Source organism: Colias eurytheme, chromosome 17, assembly GCF_061535395.1.
Source record: "Colias eurytheme isolate Ceu_HAF_F1 chromosome 17, ilColEury1 Martin Lab GWU primary, whole genome shotgun sequence".
NCBI lineage: Eukaryota > Metazoa > Arthropoda > Insecta > Lepidoptera > Pieridae > Colias > Colias eurytheme.
Window position 1 is genome coordinate 4,552,132 of NC_142996.1, and position 20,628 is coordinate 4,572,759.

General features: G+C 37.1%; 1 protein-coding gene across 1 annotated transcript; it reads left to right on the top strand.

Moving 5' to 3' along the window:
- The first annotated feature begins 412 nt into the window (after positions 1 to 412).
- Positions 413 to 17,820, top strand: SdhA (succinate dehydrogenase, subunit A (flavoprotein)). The gene is made up of 12 exons (XM_090111412.1): positions 413 to 559; positions 878 to 1,139; positions 1,750 to 1,823; positions 2,104 to 2,279; positions 4,231 to 4,383; positions 6,182 to 6,339; positions 9,992 to 10,156; positions 11,560 to 11,759; positions 14,421 to 14,618; positions 15,479 to 15,623; positions 17,090 to 17,325; positions 17,596 to 17,820. The coding sequence occupies exons 1-12, from the start codon at positions 512 to 514 to the stop codon at positions 17,749 to 17,751; spliced, it is 1,971 nt and encodes a 656-aa protein (XP_089967538.1). The 5' UTR covers positions 413 to 511; the 3' UTR covers positions 17,752 to 17,820.
- Positions 17,821 to 20,628: the final 2,808 nt, after the last annotated feature.

Sequence of the window (20,628 nt, forward strand, 5' to 3'; positions counted from 1 at the left end):
AGATCATTAAATTTTATCTATGAATGATCAATACCTTAGGCGCGGGACATATACAAGCGGCGCGGCGCGCCGCGGGCGCGCTGCTGGCGTGCATCGGGTGCGCTATTGGCATTTTGTATGAAATAATTTTGGAAAGGCGCAACCTTGGCGCAACCTTGGCACAACCGCGGCGTGCCGTCTCGACGCCTGTCCAAAATTCTTTCATACAAAATGTATAAGAAGGACGTGGTGCAAAACAGATTCAAGAGGTGCGCTTATGGCACGCCCGCGCCCGCGCCGCTTGTGTTTGACCCGCGCCTTACGAGCAATCAATACCTGTGTAAATGTCAGTTGGATTGGACAGGTGACAATGACAGCAAAGCAATTCATTTAACATTTATCTTTTATAGTGATTAGTCGGTACCAAAGTCGGTACTCGGTGATTAGTCGGCCAGCGAAGTGCGAACGCGATACGAAATATTCTAGAATAAAATAAAACTGTGTGCTCTGGGTGCGGACAGAGAGTTCCATCATGAGTGCATTAATGAAAGTAGCACTGTCGCGTAGCCCAGCGTCATTGGTACGTACTTCTCCAAATAATACGCCTATTATTTTTTGTTATGTAACACAAAAAAATAAAAAAAAGTTCCACTGTTGTATATTTCGATGGGCTGCCATTACAAATGATGTCGCAACTCTACTAAAAAGGTTTAAAATCGATAATTTTGGACTTTTCTGAACGATAACAGGTTACGGTGTGTTCTGATGAATGTGGAATATGGATGAAGCTTAGACCGAAAGCTCTCTTTAAAGTTAGCTCATTATTAATCATTAATTCGTAAATAACTCAATATATGCAAGCAAAATCAGTAGAAACAGTAACTCAACATTTTTTTAGGCTACGCATCTCTACCGAAATCTACACTTGTCTGTGGGGGGTGCTACGCCCCTTAAAGAGGCTTCATCAAATTCCAACGTTACAAAGGCGTATAATGTAATCGATCACCAACATGACGCCCTGGTTATCGGCGCTGGTGGTGCAGGTCTTCGGGCTGCTTTTGGTTTGGTCCAAGAGGGCTTCAAAACAGCTGTAGTCACCAAACTATTCCCTACAAGATCCCACACAGTTGCTGCTCAGGGTGGAATAAATGCTGCCTTAGGTATGGTATAAGCAAATACATATCTTCTTATATATATAAAAATGAATTGCAAAATGTGTTGGTAAGCGCATAACTCGAGAACGGCTGAACTGATTTCGATAATTCTTTTTTTATTATTTTCCTTGAAGTACGAGGATGGTTTTTATGTAGAGAAAACGTAAATATGTACCACGGGCGAAGCCGGGGCGGACCGCCCCGTGGATAATATTAATGAGACAGTCATATTCTCTCTGTCTCTATGTATAATATATTATAAGACCAGGTGATGATAATTACTATTAACTATGAATTACGAGAATTGTTGTGGAACAAATTTTTTATTTTTGTTATTTTTTCGACGCGATGGCGCCGCCCGGCGTCAGAGCGGCGACGATCATTACGTAATTAGACTCCTGCAGGTTTAAAAAATTAGTACAAATCACCGATTTTATTTATGTTATCATCTCCAGGTTTATTTGCAGTTTAATTTGTTGATGTAATATCGTATACAGGCGTATAGATATTGTATATTGTATACATGTAATATTGTATACAGGCATGTTTTCGCAAATCGTCGACAAGGTCCTAATTTGCATGTAGTGGTAAATGTATTAAAATTTGTTCTTTTCAGGTAACATGGAAGATGATACCTGGCTATATCATATGTTTGATACAGTCAAAGGTTCCGATTGGCTAGGAGATCAGGTTTGTAAACAATTTATTTATCACATATCACAACAAAGAAAAACAATAAAGAACTCATGAGTTTAATTTCTATAGAGAGATCATTAATATGCAATTAAAGTTGATACTTGCTGCAAATTGTTATAATATATTTTTGTGAATTGTGAAGCTTTATCATCCAAATTATTAAATAATGTTAATGTTCCACACATAATTCAAACAAGTACATAATAATCAACATACAATGAATAAGTTCTTTAAATTAAAGGCAATAATTTACAAATGAGATTATTTCTTACAGGATGCTATCCACTATATGACAAAGGAGGCGCCTCATGCTGTAATTGAATTGGACAACTATGGTATGCCATTCTCCAGAACACCTGAAGGCAAGATTTACCAGAGAGCTTTCGGTGGCCAGTCCCTTAAGTTCGGCAAGGGTGGGCAAGCCCATAGATGCTGTGCTGTAGCTGACAGGTATATAATATTCTTAACATAAAAAAAAAATTGGTTGCCAGTAAAGTCGGTATACGGGCGAAAGTTTTACGCGACAACGACTTTTTATGTCTGTCTCTCTCGCTCTTAGGCGGGCTAACCATGCCCGCGTGCCTCTCACTCGCTCTCATTGTGAGCGCATAACGTGAGCGAAGCGTAACGCAGTTTCATGAAGTGTCACCCGGCAAACTAATTTATAAAGGCGAGTATCGACTTCGCGCTCCAAGAGATCGAACATTGGCGCGCGCTCCAGCCGCGTGAAATGGATACCAGTTTGGAACGCGCGCCAAAATGTTCGTTGGAGCGGTCGAACGCGGAGCGGTCCGTTCCGTCGGGTGTCGGTTTTTTACCGCGCATCAAACGTGGCGCGCGCGCCAATGGAGACGGGTTTGTCGTATTTTTTGTGCTTGTTGCGCTCCGAGTAATAATTATGGATAACCAAAGTTGCCGTAAATTAACTCAGCTACCTATATGGTACGAAAGAAGTTTTGTGGAACAGTAAAATTTCTTCGTATCATAATAAATCGCTTAGAGATCTTCTCTAAGCGATTTATTGGTTGGAGAGAAATCAGTAGTGAAATGGGAGTCCCTGTGCCGGAGTTAAAGAAAAAAATGCTGCTGCTGCTCGTACACGACTAGCTTCCATGATGAACGGTCAAACACTGGAACAGTTGCCACGCGCGCCAGGCGCGCTTAGTTGATATACTTCAATTATTTGGAACGCGCTCCGCGGAACGCACTCTCGGCGCGGTCATTCATGGCGCGCGCGCCAGGAGCGCTAAGTCGATACCCAGCTTAAGACGTTGTCACGTTAAAATAGATACATTTTGCATTGTTTATTTAAATGTCTTGCTCACAAAGGTATTCATTTAAAAATTATATAACATCATGTTTATCTTGAATTTAAAAGCATAAAAGTGTTGTGCTAACTACTAGCAGACAAACAATATATGAAATTCTACATGCAATAGCAATTATGTTATATAATAATAATAAATACAAGTAAATAGCTTTAAAGCTTCAATTCACAGACTTATTGCATAACAGATTTCTTATACTATCTTATCACAATTAAAGTAATCTCCCATAATATATTAAGTTATGTTGTGATAGCAGTGATGACTGATATGCATAGGTTATTTGATTACATTACTGATATTGTCAGTCTGTCTATCTGAATGTCTTTGTCAATGACAGGTTTATCACAAAGTCTAGCTCATCGCCCGCAGCTTCACCCGCTTTGTCTCAAACCTAATAAATTATATACTAAAACCTTCCCATTGAATCACTCTATTAAAAAAACCGCATGAAGATCCGTTGCGTAGTTTTAAAGATTTAAGCATACAAAGGGACATAGGTGATTAAAGACATAATGAATTATGTGCATTCTTTCAAGATTAAAAATTGAATCTAACTTTAATTTCTACAGATAATATTTCTTTAGAGTAATATAAATTTTAGCAGTTTATTAATTACTCACACACTTTATAAAAATAAATATTTATATAACATATATGTATACTTTTTGTGTATCTGGAGCCTGCTACTTGAGTTGCATTGTGGCAGCATATGTTATTTATCTATCTATGTACCAAATTGCAAATTGTTCCAATCAACTGGTTTTTTGAAGTGAAAACTTCTTTAGCGGCGTTGAGCACTTTTTCTGTAATGGGTATAAAATCTTAAACTCGCGTCAGGACACGTGACCTGATCGGAAAAGCGTAAGACGGATACCATTCTAAAATATCAAACATGCTCAAAGTTAATAATCAAGTTTTCACTTCTGCCGGCACTCCCGGAGTGCAACCCGTCTTTTTTTTTTGACAAAGGACAGCAAACTCTCTTACAAACTTTTGCATTTATAATATTAATACGATAGGGACACATAATGAATGTATTAAAACTGACATTTTTTTTTTCTTTTTTAATCCAGAACTGGTCATTCCCTTCTCCACACATTGTACGGCCAATCTCTACGATATGACTGTGAATATTTCATTGAATACTTTGCCTTGGACCTTCTCATGGAGGATGGAGTGTGCAAAGGATGCATCGCTTTAAACCTCGAAGATGGAACCCTACATAGGTAATTAATTAATCTATGTATCTCAAAGGTGTCTGATATAGTGATCTATCAACGCACAGCCCAAACCACTGGATGTATCGGGCTGATATTTGGCATGCAGGTAGATGTTAGGACGTAGGCATCCGCTAAGAAAGGATTTCCCGAAATTCTTGCGGGAACGGGGAAAACGGGGATGCACGTACAAAGTCGTGGGCGGAAGCTAGTTATTTATATTTTACTAACAAATAACAAACATGACTTTGCAAGCATTGTCTAAAATTAACAAGTACTTTTTTTTAAACATCTTTGAAAATCATTAATTACATTAGAACAACAAAATCACAATCAGTACAGTCCTTTTTTGAGTTAATTGCGAACAGACAGACAGAGCACTAGACTTTGTTTTAAATGTAATATTTGCAAACTAATATGTAAATTAAGTTAAATGCATTTAATAGTTGTTTGTACAATTGCATTCAATTTCGTATTAATAAACTAGTTTTACAATTCCAACACCTGTGTTAATATTTTTGACAAATATTTATTTATTTATTTATTATTAGAAATACCAACGTTTGTTTACATTGTTTCATTAATTATTAATTACAGTCTTAATAAATTCTTCTAAATGTAACAAACAATTATAGGTATTCACAACATGCAAATATAAATTACACAAACTGACAATTTTAATTGTGTACTCTACAGCGAGAAGAGAAAAAACAACATTAAATTTATTTTAACTGCATGTCGAAACGTAAATTTTAAACTATTTTTATGATTTAAAAATTAAGCACTGATAAAACAATATGTTAACTTGTGAATCGTCAAAGAATAACCACCATATTGCACTATGGTGTGAATGAATACTGCAAATGATAAAAAAATACACTTAGGTAAATATTTAGTTACTAGCGGTCCGCCCCGGCTTCGTCCGTGGTACATATTTACGCTTTCTCTACATAAGAACCATCCTTGGACTTCCACAAACATTAAAAAAAAAGAATTATCGAAATCGGTTCAGCCGTTCACACGTGATGCCGTGACAACGCGAAACGGGTTTCATTTTTATATATATAGATTTGATGTACATGCAAATGAAATTGTTAACATATTAGTAATTCAGAAAACTATTGACATGATCTCTTTGTGGAACGCTAAATATCTTGTCATTATTATAATGAAAAGGAAGAAAGAAACTGTATATATTTATCTTTAATAAAGCAGTGATTCTGAATCCGAAATAATTTCATACTCTAATAACCAATAATTAACACAACAAAATCTACATTTTAATAAGACTCCCTCAGATAGAATTTTATAAAATTACAGGTGACATACATTTATGAAATTCTTTCTGAAGAATTTCCTATACAGGGTGTCCCACAATTGGTATACTAAGCGCGAAGGGACTTGCAAAACTTTGCATACACTGAACACGTAAAAAATACTTAAACAACAAAGTTACGTCAAAAATTTTATGCTAAATTTTTCCTGAAAATCCATGCTTTCTTCTCTAGCTTCGCGCAGCCGGCATATACCGCTTTGCTAATGTGAGCATTTTGTCTATGAAAACGTAATCTTAAACGATAGCTCACGTGCTGGTGGCAAAGTTGCACGGGTTGCTTGTTATGTGTGTAAACATAGAGTTTTAAGGATTCATCTGTTTGAAAAAAAAAATGCGTCTGGAATTTTATACTTAAGTATTTTTTATAAACTCAGCGTATGCAAAACTATAACCTCATTGGAGCTTAGTATACCAACAATGGGACACCCTGTATAAATAAAGATTAAATATATAAACAATATCGTCCTGTAGGTTCCAAGCGAAGAACACCATATTGGCCACAGGAGGTGCAGGCCGTACATACTTCAGCTGCACGTCCGCGCACACTTGCACCGGTGACGGTACAGCTATGGCCGCGAGGGCTGGGCTCCAGAACGAGGATATGGAGTTTGTGCAGTTCCATCCCTCTGGTTAGTATTAGTCAAGAAGCTTATCTATACTAATATTATAAAGCTGAAGAGTTTGTTTGTTTGTTTGTTTGAACGCGCTAATCTCGGGAACTACTGGTCCGATTAGAAAAATTCTTTCGGTGTTAGATAGCTCATTTATCGAGGAAGGCTATAGGCTATATACCATCACGCTACGACCAACAGGAGAGGAGCCATGGGGGTGAAACCGCGCGGAGCGGCTAGTATCTAATACACTGGAGTTTTCAGTATGAACATTAACATGTAACAAGGAAATATGACGTTGAATGACGTATGTTTTTTTATCCCTTTCACACCTAACTTGGCAAGTTGGTGTGAAACAGATAAAAAAACATACAGGCGTCATTCAACGTCATATTTTCTTGTTACAAGTTAATGGGCATAGTGCAATCTCCAGTGTATTAGATATAAGCTTCTTGGTATTAGTGTTTCTGAAGTGAAACTTTTTTAGCCGCGTTGAGAGTAAAATTTCAAAGTCGTGACATGGCAATACCACACGTCATGGAGTAAGGCGAAGATTTTGGTATCATTGAATCTTGTCAAAGAAGTTTCATTTCTGACACGTGTACCATTTGGGTACAGAAACATATACGATAGTATTATGTTGATTTTTGAGATCTACTGTCTTCATGGTTCGATAGATATTGAGACATTATTGGAAAAAAAAAACAACAATATCAATAGGAAAATTAGGTAAGTATGATTTGAGCAGACCGAAAACATATAGTTTGTGCACTTCTATCCTTCTGGTTAGTGAATACTCGATAGATGTATTTAGTGAAAACGACAGTACAAGAAAAGGTACACAAACAAAAAATTACGTAGGTATAATCTGTGAAAAATTCCACATTTTTTTATATATCACAATGAAGGTGCAGACATCAGAGATCATATATTTATGATAAGATAAGATAAGAGACACATTTATTTGTATAGTATTTATGTCGTATGTCTCGAATAACAGAGCTCTCATTTTGCTTAAGCAAAAAAAATTGATAATGAGTAATTTTAGTTGACTAAAGACTCGAAGGAAGCTCTTCTTGAAAGTCTTAATATAAATATATGCAAAATGTACTTATGTAAAGAACTTTACGTAAAAATTGATTTGGAAAACTTGGGAAAATATTTATTTACTTTAACAAACTATACTTTATTTGATTAATAAAACTTCAACACCCCTATGCATCTCTATAATATGTATGGTTATCAGAATTAAAACTTTAGAACTTATAATATTTCCTGTTTATACACAAAAATTTCAAGGTTTGTTTTTTAGGATTTCTCTTGCGAACAATGATTACATCTCCTTCTTTCTTGATACATAATAATGATATAACATTCTTGACTTACAAATTGAAAAGCAACAAATATGTGATGTGAAGTTGAAAAATATTTAATAATAATCAATAAACTCATTTCACCTTTAATCTTTCGAGTTATCGTTTTACCAATTTGTGTATAGTTTAATGTTCATTTTTGCGTCATTGTTAATTAGCAGTAATGACGCAAAATGGTTTCATTGTAAGCGTTGGAAAGTTATTCTATCATTTATGTTTATTAATTGAGTTTAGTCTACTGAGTATCCTATGGAAATTTATTTATCTATAATATCGTTAATGTAATAATGTTACGTGTTACCCATATACGACTGTATATTAACAACGTAAGAATCTTACGTTGTTAATATTACGGTAAGATTCCTAAAACAACAAACAACATTGACGTCATAAGATTGATAAAAATATTATTACATATTTCCTTTACATTATATACATTAAATAATTAATAATGCCATGGACTATATTGTTGCTTTTTATGAAATAAAAATGTCAGAAAAAAAGACGCTAAGTAAACGCTTGCATGTAATTCAATGAATATCATTTGTGTACATAATCAAGCCATATTAAAGAGGTCTAGTCATATTCAAACAAAAGTGACATTGAGATCATATGATATAACCGCTCTACGATTAGATAAACAGTATCAATGATTGATCAATTTTTTATCGTATTATGCATTAGCTCCATATACCAAACAGTATTATGTAGACTATGTCTGAAAAGCTTTAGACAAACACAGTTATGTCTAGACACACTGAAATTGTATGTTTATAGTGGAGCCAATTTAATAGGACACATATATAAATACAATTTTATCTTTGTAAGGAGGTAACCTGCCTAAAAACATCGATTAAAGTGAATTAATCGATGCGGACTTGAAACATATTTCAATCGGACTTGAAATATATGGCAATTTTAAAATTGATCAGGCAAATCCCTGTCCAAGTAATAAAATTTCTTTCGTAAATTCAAGGAGTAAAATAAAATAAGTATCTACATAATTAAAATAATTCTACATAAAAAAATGCGTTTATTCAGGTGTACTTAATAGTTAACTTTAAAGATAATTAAAAGAACAATAAATAAAATTCTGTTTTATTATAAACATTTATGCATTAATTTATGGTGATATTTATTCACAAGTAATCAATGCGTTCGATTCTAGATTTCGATTTTTAGCGTAACGTATTAGGTATTTAAAAAGAAAAAATGTTTATTGACACAATATTGTAGCAACGTCAGTTCTTTAAATCATAAATTGTTTATTATGTTGAGAATGGTTTATAAGTAAAATCAAATCTTAAAATTAATTGTATCGGTCATTATTCTATGGCGTCGTTACTAGGTTACGTTGCTGAATTTTGTTGAAGTGTCAAATGTTGCCTATTAAAATGGCTCTACTATAGCCTATTAATAGTGGACGTAATTAGTATAAACTATGTCACCGCTATAGTAGGTATATTTATACTGATACTTATAGTTTGGGAACCAGGGGCCCCTACAATAAATAAAAATTAAAACAATCAATACATATTTTATTCATTTACTTATTAATCCATATGTATAATATATTATCGTCTAAGATACAGGCTCGGCCTAGTTTAGACGATAATGTCCATAGTTTTAAGTATTGTGTTTATATAAATTGAGTGGCATACACAGTGTAATTGAAGGTATGAATAAATAAAGATTTTTATTATTTATTATTATAATTATTTTATATTCTATTTAGCGATAAGGCCGCCGTTTGTTACAATGTATCCTAGATTAAGTCTCAATTGCACGCCTCATAAGCGAAGCGTTGAGGTGGGTACTACTGTCACTTCGCGCAAAACATCTGATTTTTCAAACTTAAAATGTCTTTATGTATCATACATTGCACTTGTAAGATAATACATACACACACATATTAAGAAAAAACACTATTTTTAACGTTCATGATATTTTTGATGTCATTTTTGTTATTTAAACTAGTTAAAAAACAGTTTAAAAAAGTTCTGTCTTGGACGTCCGTGTGTCTGTATGTGCGGATCCTTTTTCTTGTTAACACGATAGCGACCGAAATACTTTACTAATCGAGTCTTTTTTTTTCTCTTACGCTTGAGTATGCTCAGGAATAGAACCCTTTCATTTTTCAGGGTCTGATTCGATGTGGTTTAATTGTTATTAAATAAACAAAAATAATAATTAATAAATATTTATTAAAAAAAAATTATGAGGCGTGCACTTTTGGATTTTCCAAATTATTTGTAATTTTTAAGAGCAATAAAGTAATAAATAAATAAATTCTTTAGGTATCTACGGCGCGGGTTGCCTGATGACCGAAGGTTGTCGTGGAGAAGGTGGTTTCCTGGTGAACTCCAAGGGTGAAAGGTTCATGGAGCGATATGCTCCTGTCGCCAAGGACCTGGCCGGCAGGGACGTTGTGTGCAGAGCCATGACCCTCGAGATTTTGGAAGGTAACAAAGAATTTTGTAGGATATTTTTTTTTTTCATAAATAAATAATAACATAGTTTAAAAAAACACGCTTGAACTTTTGAAGTTTGATAAGTGTAACAAGTTTGAATTAAATCTGTCCGTTTAAGTGGGTTGAAATCGAGTTTTAAGGACCTGGTAACAAACACAGGTGAAGCTAATTTAAGCGTATTCAAAATCCTTTTTTGGAAAAAAAATATACTCAACAATACAATACAGTGAACTTTAAAGATTAATGAATGCATGGATGAATGAAATAAAATTAAGTAGGTAATTGGCATATTAACAAGAAATTTAGTATGTATAAACAACGAAACTAAGACAAACAAAGTCTATATTCAAGCAGGTAGACTACAGCAAGCATTTTTAAATTATAATCTCCTTATCAGTTTTATCATTATAAAAATATTTGTCTATACTTCAAGATCTTTCATAAATCCTTTTATTATATTATCAATATTGTCAAAAAAAAATTTTAAAGTTATACCTACTAATTACTATCTCTGTTGGTAAAAAAAATATACCTTCGCATAATGTTAGTGACCTTTCATCTAAATGCTAATTTAAATCAAGTTTTTGGTCATAAAATCGGTATTTGTCATGTGATTTTTAACCTCTGACACGAGACAGGCCACGGTGTTGGAATTCACTGGCGATAACCTTCTTAGACAATCGGTATGAGATATTTCGTTTATCACTTTTGTTTAAATATTGATATTTCATTTATAACGAAAGGTATTGATCCAATTTCTTTCGCAATAATAAATCTGATTTCGTATATTAAAATTACCATATAACAAAAATATAAAAGTACCCTATTTTTTATTGGGTTCATGAGGGAGGAATTGTTTGTTTTTGGCAATAAATATGCGTATCAAATATCTGTCTAATCTATTTATGAATACCTTTTACAGAGCATTTCTCAATCTCCGAAACCTTTTTAATGATTTTTCTGCAAATTTATTCATTAATCGATGTAGCTCATAAATATTTAGAAAACCTAAAAAAAACCCCGCATAGCTAGATCTACGTACTATATTATAGTACTTTATAGTAGCTATGCGGGATGCTTTGTAGCTGTAGCGAGCGGTATCCTACTATGTACTATTATAAAGGCGAAAGTTTGTAAGTATGGATGTATGGATGTTTGTTACTCTTTCACGCAAATACTACTGAACCGATTACAATGAAATTTAGCACACATATAGAGGGTAACTTGGATTAACACATAGGATAGGTTTTATCCCGGAAATCCCACGGGAACGGGAACTATACGGGTTTTTCTTTGAAAACGAGGGCGGAAAGCTAGTAGGCATATAAATATATCGGTATAGGGATGAAAAATCGCGTTTAAAACCCGTTAAATTACAAAAAATGCTCTATCAGGTCGCGGTTGCGGTCCCGAAAAGGACCACGTGCACTTGCAACTGCACCACTTGCCCCAGGAACAGCTGCAACAGCGTCTGCCCGGTATCTCGGAGACCGCCATGATCTTCGCCGGTGTTGACGTCACCAAGGAGCCGATCCCGGTGTTGCCAACCGTGCACTACAACATGGGCGGTACTCCGACCAATTATAGGGGAGAGGTTTGTAAAAAAGTTTTTTTTTCTTTTTTTTTAGGTAAATAGGCTTTTGCTCTTGATGACAGGTTATTTTTTTTATAGATTAAGACTAATATTATAAATGCGAAAGTAACTCTGTCTGTCTGTCTGTTACTCAATCACGCCTAAACTACTGAACCAATTTTCATGAAATTTGGTATGGAGATATTTTGATACCCGAGAAAGGACATAGGCTATTTTTTATCCCGGGAAAATGACGCAATCCCGGAAATCCCACAGGAACGGGAACTATGCGGGTTTTTCTTTGCATGCGCGGGCGAAGCCGCGGGCGGAAACCTAGTTATCAATATACCTATTAGAAGTTACTAGATGAGAATATTTTCAAAACTTCACTTCAAATTTAGTTTAGGACGTCAGCGATGGTGACGTCGACAGTGACGTCGCGTCAAATAATGTTATAATCTGTGGTATTATGTTTATTTACCAAAAACATTTTTATCTCAAGGTTATTTTCCTCTAAGCAATACGGCGCAATTGACAAGATACAACGCGTCCTAGAGAAGGCGTATTTAAATAAACTGAAGGTCATTTTTCGGTTGTTTTACGCAGTAGCCTAAAGTTTCATGAATGTGTAAATGTAGCGTTATCAATTCATTAGATACACCATAGAAGTTTAGAATACTGTGTACTATAATTTTTCGAAGTAAATTTTACTTTTAAACAACAAATGTTCGTCGAAAAACTAATGTAAAGTACCTTTAGCTTTGTTCGGCGCTGACTCCACGAGCGAGAGAATCGCGGCGATATTATCGTCGTGCCACGCATTTCTATACACTCTCTATGGAACCGTCTCCACACGGCGATATTATCGCCGCGATGCGACGAGTGGCAATGAGCGTGCGAAACGTCATTACATCGTCACTAGCCCGCCGCGACTAGCAACGGGCCCGCCGCGCACTCGCGACGATCGCGCAGCGGGCGCGCTGTCAAACGCAGTGTCATTTCAGCGTTGCCTCTGGTCTTCTCGTAGTTCTCTTCAAGGAAACGTGGCGATACCGTTACGAGTCGCCGCGGAAACGCTGCGATTCCGTTACGACTCGCGACGATACGCGGCGGAATTATCGCTCGTTCGTGGAGATTATCCGACGATATAAGGGCGGACTCGTCGCGATTCTCTCGCTCGTGGAGTCAGCGCCTTCGTATTTAGTAACTAGTTTACACCAAGGAGTCAGTTTATGAAAGCGCATTATTATTTCAACGTATAATAAGTTGTAAAAATAACGAAAAAAAATTCGAGTTCACTATACAAGATGCTATTATGAAAAAGATATTTACATCTTTATTTATACCACATGCGAATGTCTTAACGTTGGCTCAATAATACTAAATGAAAGAACAATAAACGCTTGTTCACGTTAAAAACGTTAACAATAGTTTATATTTGCATTGTTTTGGCGAATACAAAGATAAATTGTGTCTGGTCTTTGTGTTATCTTCTCTTTAGAACCTCGTTCGTATGCAATGCGACCCAGATGTCCGTATTAGAGAATATAATATAACTTTATTTTTCATTCGGGATAAAGTACAGACATTACAGATAAGATATTAGTCGAATTTATAATAAAGGGGAGGAGAAAAGGGCAAAAGTATATCTTTAAATGTCCATTCTATCATTGTTGTCATAGAAAGTTAACCTTGTCTTTTTGTAAGGACAGTTATAGCACAAAGATATTATTTTCCATTACGTGGATAATAGTAAATTTTTAGAGCTTTTCATCACTAGTTGCTTGATGACCTGTTTAAACAAATGTTTATCAATATATTCATACTAAGGCCCAACATAATGTAATTGTCAAAATTTTATTGGAAAATTCAATTATTGTTCTAGTATCTATATTTTGGAGACCAAAAATTATGTCCCATATTTATAAAATGGAAATTGTATAAACTGTATATGCATAAAAAAAAATATCATAATTATGTTGATGTTTATTACAACATTACAACGGTGTAGATATTAGATAGGTACGTGCGCCAGTGCACGGAGCTTCGCCGATCAAAATCTGTATGCGCAGTTTATCTCAACGTTGTGATATGATATACATATTTATTTTACAAGTCTCTTAACACTGCTGTAAATACAGGCCAAATCGCATTTTTCCAGCGCTAAAAATCACTTGAACAGGTGTTACAAAATTGCGACAAATATGAAAACAAACAACAAGAAAGCCGCTTGTTAAGCGTCCTACACCACCTTAGTGCACGGCGCTTTCCCTCCTCATTTATGCTGTAGTTTTACATAACTAAATTATTACGTAGAATAATATTTTAGTACCAAAATCTTCAACTATATATTTACGAAATTAGAAGTATGATATATTTTACATCAACAATAATTTCCCACAAAAATGATATAGCCGTCATGGCGTGAACAGCATCGTGCCCGGGCCTCTAGCGGCTAGCGAAGCGTCCTGCATCTTGCAGTGACCGTTCTTCCCCTTCCTAATTAATGCTGTACTTTTACAGAACTATTTAATATCGCAGAAATAATATTTTATAACCAAAATCTTCAACACATTAAGTATCTAAATCGTGATAATATATCAATTATGTATTACATTTTACATCAACAATTTTCCCATAAGCTGTATTCATTACGTCAATAATGTTTTATTTCCCATAAAGGTGATCGTCCACCGCGACGGCGCGGACCGCATCGTGCCCGGTCTCCTGGCCGCGGGCGAAGCGTCCTGCGCCTCGGTGCACGGCGCGAACAGGCTCGGCGCGAACTCGCTGCTCGACATCGTGGTGTTCGGGCGGGCGTGCGCGCTCACTGTGGCCGACACCAGCCGCCCGGGCGATAGCCAGGAGCCGCTCAAGGATGTTAGTGTGCCAATGCCTTTACAGGGTGTCCCACTATTGGTATACTAAGCGCGAAGGGCCTTGTAGTTTTGCATATACTGATCACGTAAAAAATACTTAAACAACAAAATTACGTCAAAAATTTTTTGCTAAATTTTTCCTGAAAATCCATGTTTTCTTCTCTAGCTTCATGCAACCGGCATATACCGCTTCTCTAATGTGAGCATTTTGTCTATGAAAACATAATCTTAAACGAGAGCTCACGTGCTGGTGGCAAAATTGGGCGGGTTGCTTGTTATGGGTGTAAATTTAAAGAATTCATCGATTTGAAAAAAAATGCGTCTGGAATTTTATAAGTATTTTTTACGCACTCAGCGTATGCAAAACTATAACCTCCATTGAGCTTAGTATACCAACAGTGGGACACCCTGTATATTTAACTTGATGATTTTTGTACGGGGGTGATTTGGGTGTGTTGGAGTGATGGATGTAGTGGTAATGCCTTTATTTTGGAACTTGATGATTTTTATAAGATGGTAATTTAAATGTGTGTGAGTGATTTTATAGTTTTTATAGGGTGGTTATTTGGGTGTGCGTTTGACTGACCTATGTGATTTTTTAAAGGAACCCAGTATTAATATTAACATTATATAATCCTATTAATAATGATAACTGTAATAAGATAGAGATAAGTGTAATAAGATTAATAACAAATACAATAAAAAAAATGATAAAATGTCTAATCAGTAGTGACGACAGTAAGCTCCCGAGAAATTCCACTTATCTTATAAATCAGCGCCCAAACATTTCATTATTTTTCATAATATTGATGATATTATATATTTTTTATTTTATTTTTTTATTATTATTATATATTTCAGAGCACCGGCCAAGACAGTATCGGTAACCTGGACACCGTCAGACACGCGAATGGATCTATCTCCACGGCATCGTTGCGTCTGCGCATGCAGAAGAACATGCAAAAAAACGCCGCTGTCTTCAGGCAAAAGAGCACACTCGAAGAAGGTAAAATCTATATATGTATATATATAAAAGAAAGTCGTGTTAGTTACTCCACTTATAACTCAATAACGGCTGAACCGATTTAGCTGAAAATTGGCAGGGAGGTAGTTTAGAGCCAGGAGAAGGACATAAGTTACTAAATATGTACCACGGGCGAAGCCGGGGCGGACCACTAGTATTAACTACAAAAAAGAGCGTGTGTGCCGAGCACACGTGTCAGAAGTGAAACTTCTATGGATTCATAGATATCAAAATCGTCGCCTTACTCCATGTCGTGACGGTATTGCCATGACGCGACCTTGCAATTGTACTCTCAACGCGCTTACGCGCCTTAAGAAATTTCACTTCAAAAAAGAAACGTAAATAATAATCGTAAAATAGGGAAAATATTTCATGTGCAAATGCAATTAATACTATAATAATCACATGTTGTCAGATGAATAGTTGCCAAATTTTACTTTTGGCATGTTTCGAGAGGTATGCGTCCAATATACATATCTGTAAATAAAACTACTACATATTTACATACTGTTGCACAATTTTTTGTGAGTGTTAATGTCCCAGGTTTCTATTCTTATGCACTCGGTAATTAGCAATACAATATTTAAAGTCACGAGGAGGAGAATGGTTTTATAAATATCGTTATGCTGTTTGTACTCCTAATATACATACAAATTATTTGATTAACATTTTTTTTCTAATATTGATTAGAAATATAGCATTTTTAGACTTTTTGATATTTATAATATGTCATGCAATATTCCTTCTACCTACCTATTTTTGTCAATTGATAAAGAATCATACAATATATTTACCGTAAAAACATCTTCTTATATATAAAAATGAATCGCAAAATGTGTTGGTAAGCGCATAACTCGAGAACGGCTGAACCGATTTCGATAATTATTTTTTTATTATATTCCTTGAAGTACGAGGATGGTTCTTATGTAGAGAAAAAATAAATATTATGTACCACGGGCGAAGCCGGGGCGGACCGCTAGTACTATAATAAAAAAACATATAACAGTCGGTGTGCAGCAAAACATAATACGGTAAATTTGCTGCAACATCAAACATTATTCACCACAAGCAAATTTATATTAATCTATCTAGTATTTGTTTTACGTCTAGAATGCATGTGCACCACGATCAAATCGTGTCGATTTATGTGGTGTTTCTTCTGTATGCTTAATGTATGTTTATTTTTCTATCAATAAATGGTTAAAAAAAAAGACGGGTTGCACTCCGGGAGTGCCGGCAGAAGTGAAAACTTGATTATTAACGTTCAGCATGTTTGATATTTTGGAATGGTATCCGTCTTGCGCATGGAATATAAGGGCTAAAAAAAAACATCCGTCTTACGCTTTTTCGATCAGGCCACGTGTCCTGACGCGAGTTTAAGATTTTATACCCAACGCCGCTAAAGAAGTTTTCACTTCAAAAATTAAAACATTCCATTCCACCCTCAGGCAAGCGCCAGATCCACGACATCTACAACCAGTTAAACGACGTGAAGGTGGCTGACCGTTCGCTGATCTGGAACAGCGACCTGGTGGAAACCTTGGAGCTGCAGAACCTGCTCATCAATTCGGTGCAGATCGTGGAAGGAGCCCTAGCGAGGGAGGAGTCCCGCGGGGCACACGCCCGGGAGGACTTCAAGACGAGACGCGATGAATACGACTACACCAAGCCGTTGGAAGGACAGGTTTGTACTGACACTAACACTAATACACTCATACTATAGTTCACGTTCGTACTCACACTAACACATAAATAGTCATATGAATAGGTACACTAAGGTGCGTTTACATTTGCACTCACGCTAACACTAACAATTGCGTTTACATTTGCACTAACACTAACAGTCGTGTTTACATTTGCACTCTACACATTATCTACTTCTCAATAATTTATTGCAATATTTACTTTTTATACTTTTGCATAATTATCTGCTCATAAACACGGTGGTTTGCAGACGAAGCTGCCATTCGAGCAGCACTGGCGCAAGCACACGCTGGCGGAGACGGACGCGCGCTCGGGCCGCACCACGCTCAGCTACCGGCCCGTCATCGACGAGACGCTCGACCAGGCCGAGTGCAAGACCGTGCCGCCCGCCGTGCGCACCTACTAGTGCAGCAGGTACGTGTGCTCTGTGTGACATGCGGCACTGCACTGTACGTGCTGTGTGCTCTGTGTGACGTGACGCAAGCACACGCTGGCGGAGACGGACGCGCGCTCGGGCCGCACCACGCTCAGCTACCGGCCCGTCATCGACGAGACGCTCGACCAGGCCGAGTGCAAGACCGTGCCGCCCGCCGTGCGCACCTACTAGTGCAGCAGGTACGTGTGCTCTGTGTGACATGCGGCACTGCACTGTACGTGCTGTGTGCTCTGTGTGACGTGACGCAAGCACACGCTGGCGGAGACGGACGCGCGCTCGGGCCGCACCACGCTCAGCTACCGGCCCGTCATCGACGAGACGCTCGACCAGGCCGAGTGCAAGACCGTGCCGCCCGCCGTGCGCACCTACTAGTGCAGCAGGTACGTGTGCTCTGTGTGACATGCGGCACTGCACTGTACGTGCTGTGTGCTCTGTGTGACGTGACGCAAGCACACGCTGGCGGAGACGGACGCGCGCTCGGGCCGCACCACGCTCAGCTACCGGCCCGTCATCGACGAGACGCTCGACCAGGCCGAGTGCAAGACCGTGCCGCCCGCCGTGCGCACCTACTAGTGCAGCAGGTACGTGTGCTCTGTGTGACATGCGGCACTGCACTGTACGTGCTGTGTGCTCTGTGTGACGTGACGCAAGCACACGCTGGCGGAGACGGACGCGCGCTCGGGCCGCACCACGCTCAGCTACCGGCCCGTCATCGACGAGACGCTCGACCAGGCCGAGTGCAAGACCGTGCCGCCCGCCGTGCGCACCTACTAGTGCAGCAGGTACGTGTGCTCTGTGTGACATGCGGCACTGCACTGTACGTGCTGTGTGCTCTGTGTGACGTGACGCAAGCACACGCTGGCGGAGACGGACGCGCGCTCGGGCCGCACCACGCTCAGCTACCGGCCCGTCATCGACGAGACGCTCGACCAGGCCGAGTGCAAGACCGTGCCGCCCGCCGTGCGCACCTACTAGTGCAGCAGGTACGTGTGCTCTGTGTGACATGCGGCACTGCACTGTGTGTGCTCTGTGTGACATGCGGCACTGCACTGTACGTGCTGTGTGCTGTGTGTGACATGCGGCACTGCACTGGATACGATTCAAGCGACAGCCCAAGCCGAGGTTCTTGCGCATGTCGCTACCAGGGTGAACCTTCAGTTCACCCCCGCGTCCGCGTTAAAATGTAGAAGCCCTTCTGGCTAACATTGAGAAACACCACACAAAAAAAAACTGGATACGACACGATCTATCACTTGTTGTTGTTCTCAGCTAGTGTCAGAGGGATAAAATGATTCCAATATGTATCGTCGCGACACGGTGGAGCGAGCATCATGCTTTACTCAGTGAGCGTCAGATCGTTTTCGCTCTGTTTGACGTTATATTACCTACCCCGGTGTTGAACACGATTCGGTTGCAAAAAAAATCATTTTTTAAAAATAGATAGATACCATAAAAAGATATACATATTTATTTATACTATGTATATAAGTGAAAAGTAACAATATGTTATCTATACTTATTTCTTATTGTACGATTGTTACATTGGTTTCTTTTTTTTGTTTCTAGATAACAACGAGAGTGCTGACTGAAGTAAAGCAGTATTTTTTCGACGTGCATCTCGACTCAAAGTAATCGGTTCATCTTAAGCCATTATTTATTTTATAATTTATTGTTTTTTCGGCAATGTATAGTATTATTCTACACAATTATTAAATCAATAAATGATAAAGTTTTTTCAAACGAGTACAATGTAAGTTTATGAAATCATATTGTTGTGAACTATTTATATTAATATACAGTTTGTTTTATATACAGCATTTAATTTTATACACTTTTTTTTTTGTAAAAAATTGTGACATAATCAGCAGCACCGCAGTACTTATTAAATTGCTAAAATTGTTGTTTCGCTTAAACTTTTAGACTACCTCAACTTAGGTTACTATTTCTATCACAAATAATGTACACTTTCTGTCGTGATTTGTGAATTTTATTAGAAATATATTTTAAATACAATACAATGTTTGTGCGATATATGCCTAATTAAATTGAGGTAAAATACAATACACGTTATAGAAACTTAAGTAAAAATGATTATTAAATGTTTTGTGTAAGGAATTGTTGTGCTTTTATTTACTATTTACCCCATTACCTTTATTTAGCTCTATTGCTATTTACCGTATTTCATAAAATATATAACGAAGAACAAAATTTTGTAATAACTACCAATAGTTATTACAAAATTAAATTTATATACGTAAAAGTAAATTTATATACACCCAAGTGTGTATATACCTATTTCATGTAACTTCGTGGCTCATAGTAACTTTATTTATAGAAGAGGTTAACCAATAGGTGAAGTTTTCAACTTCAATTTAGAAGTCGAATCTAGCAGACCGTACAATATTTAATGGAAATATTAAGTAATATAATGACACAATAATAACATCACCATCCACCACTATTGCAAATAATAAAACTGCGAGACAACCAAAATAGTTCATCGACGTCTATTATATGAAATTGACTAGACGTATGCGACGTCTCCCAGCGTGATGTAATATGGAGTCATTCCGTATAAATCCTACGGCGCTATACTGAGACCAAATAAATAAAGATAAAAACATCGCTATAATAAGTGCATAGTTTGAATTAAATTTGTTCATTTAAAGTGGGTTAAAATCGAGTCTAAAAGTCTACATATGTATACAGGTGAAGCTAAGCGTGTTAATAAAAAAGAAATCATGTTACAAGAAGTAAGATAAAACAACGAGGACGCAACGAACGTCTCCACGCAAAAATCTGATAGATGCATTATTAATTTATATTCCAAATTTTCTTTCAACTTTA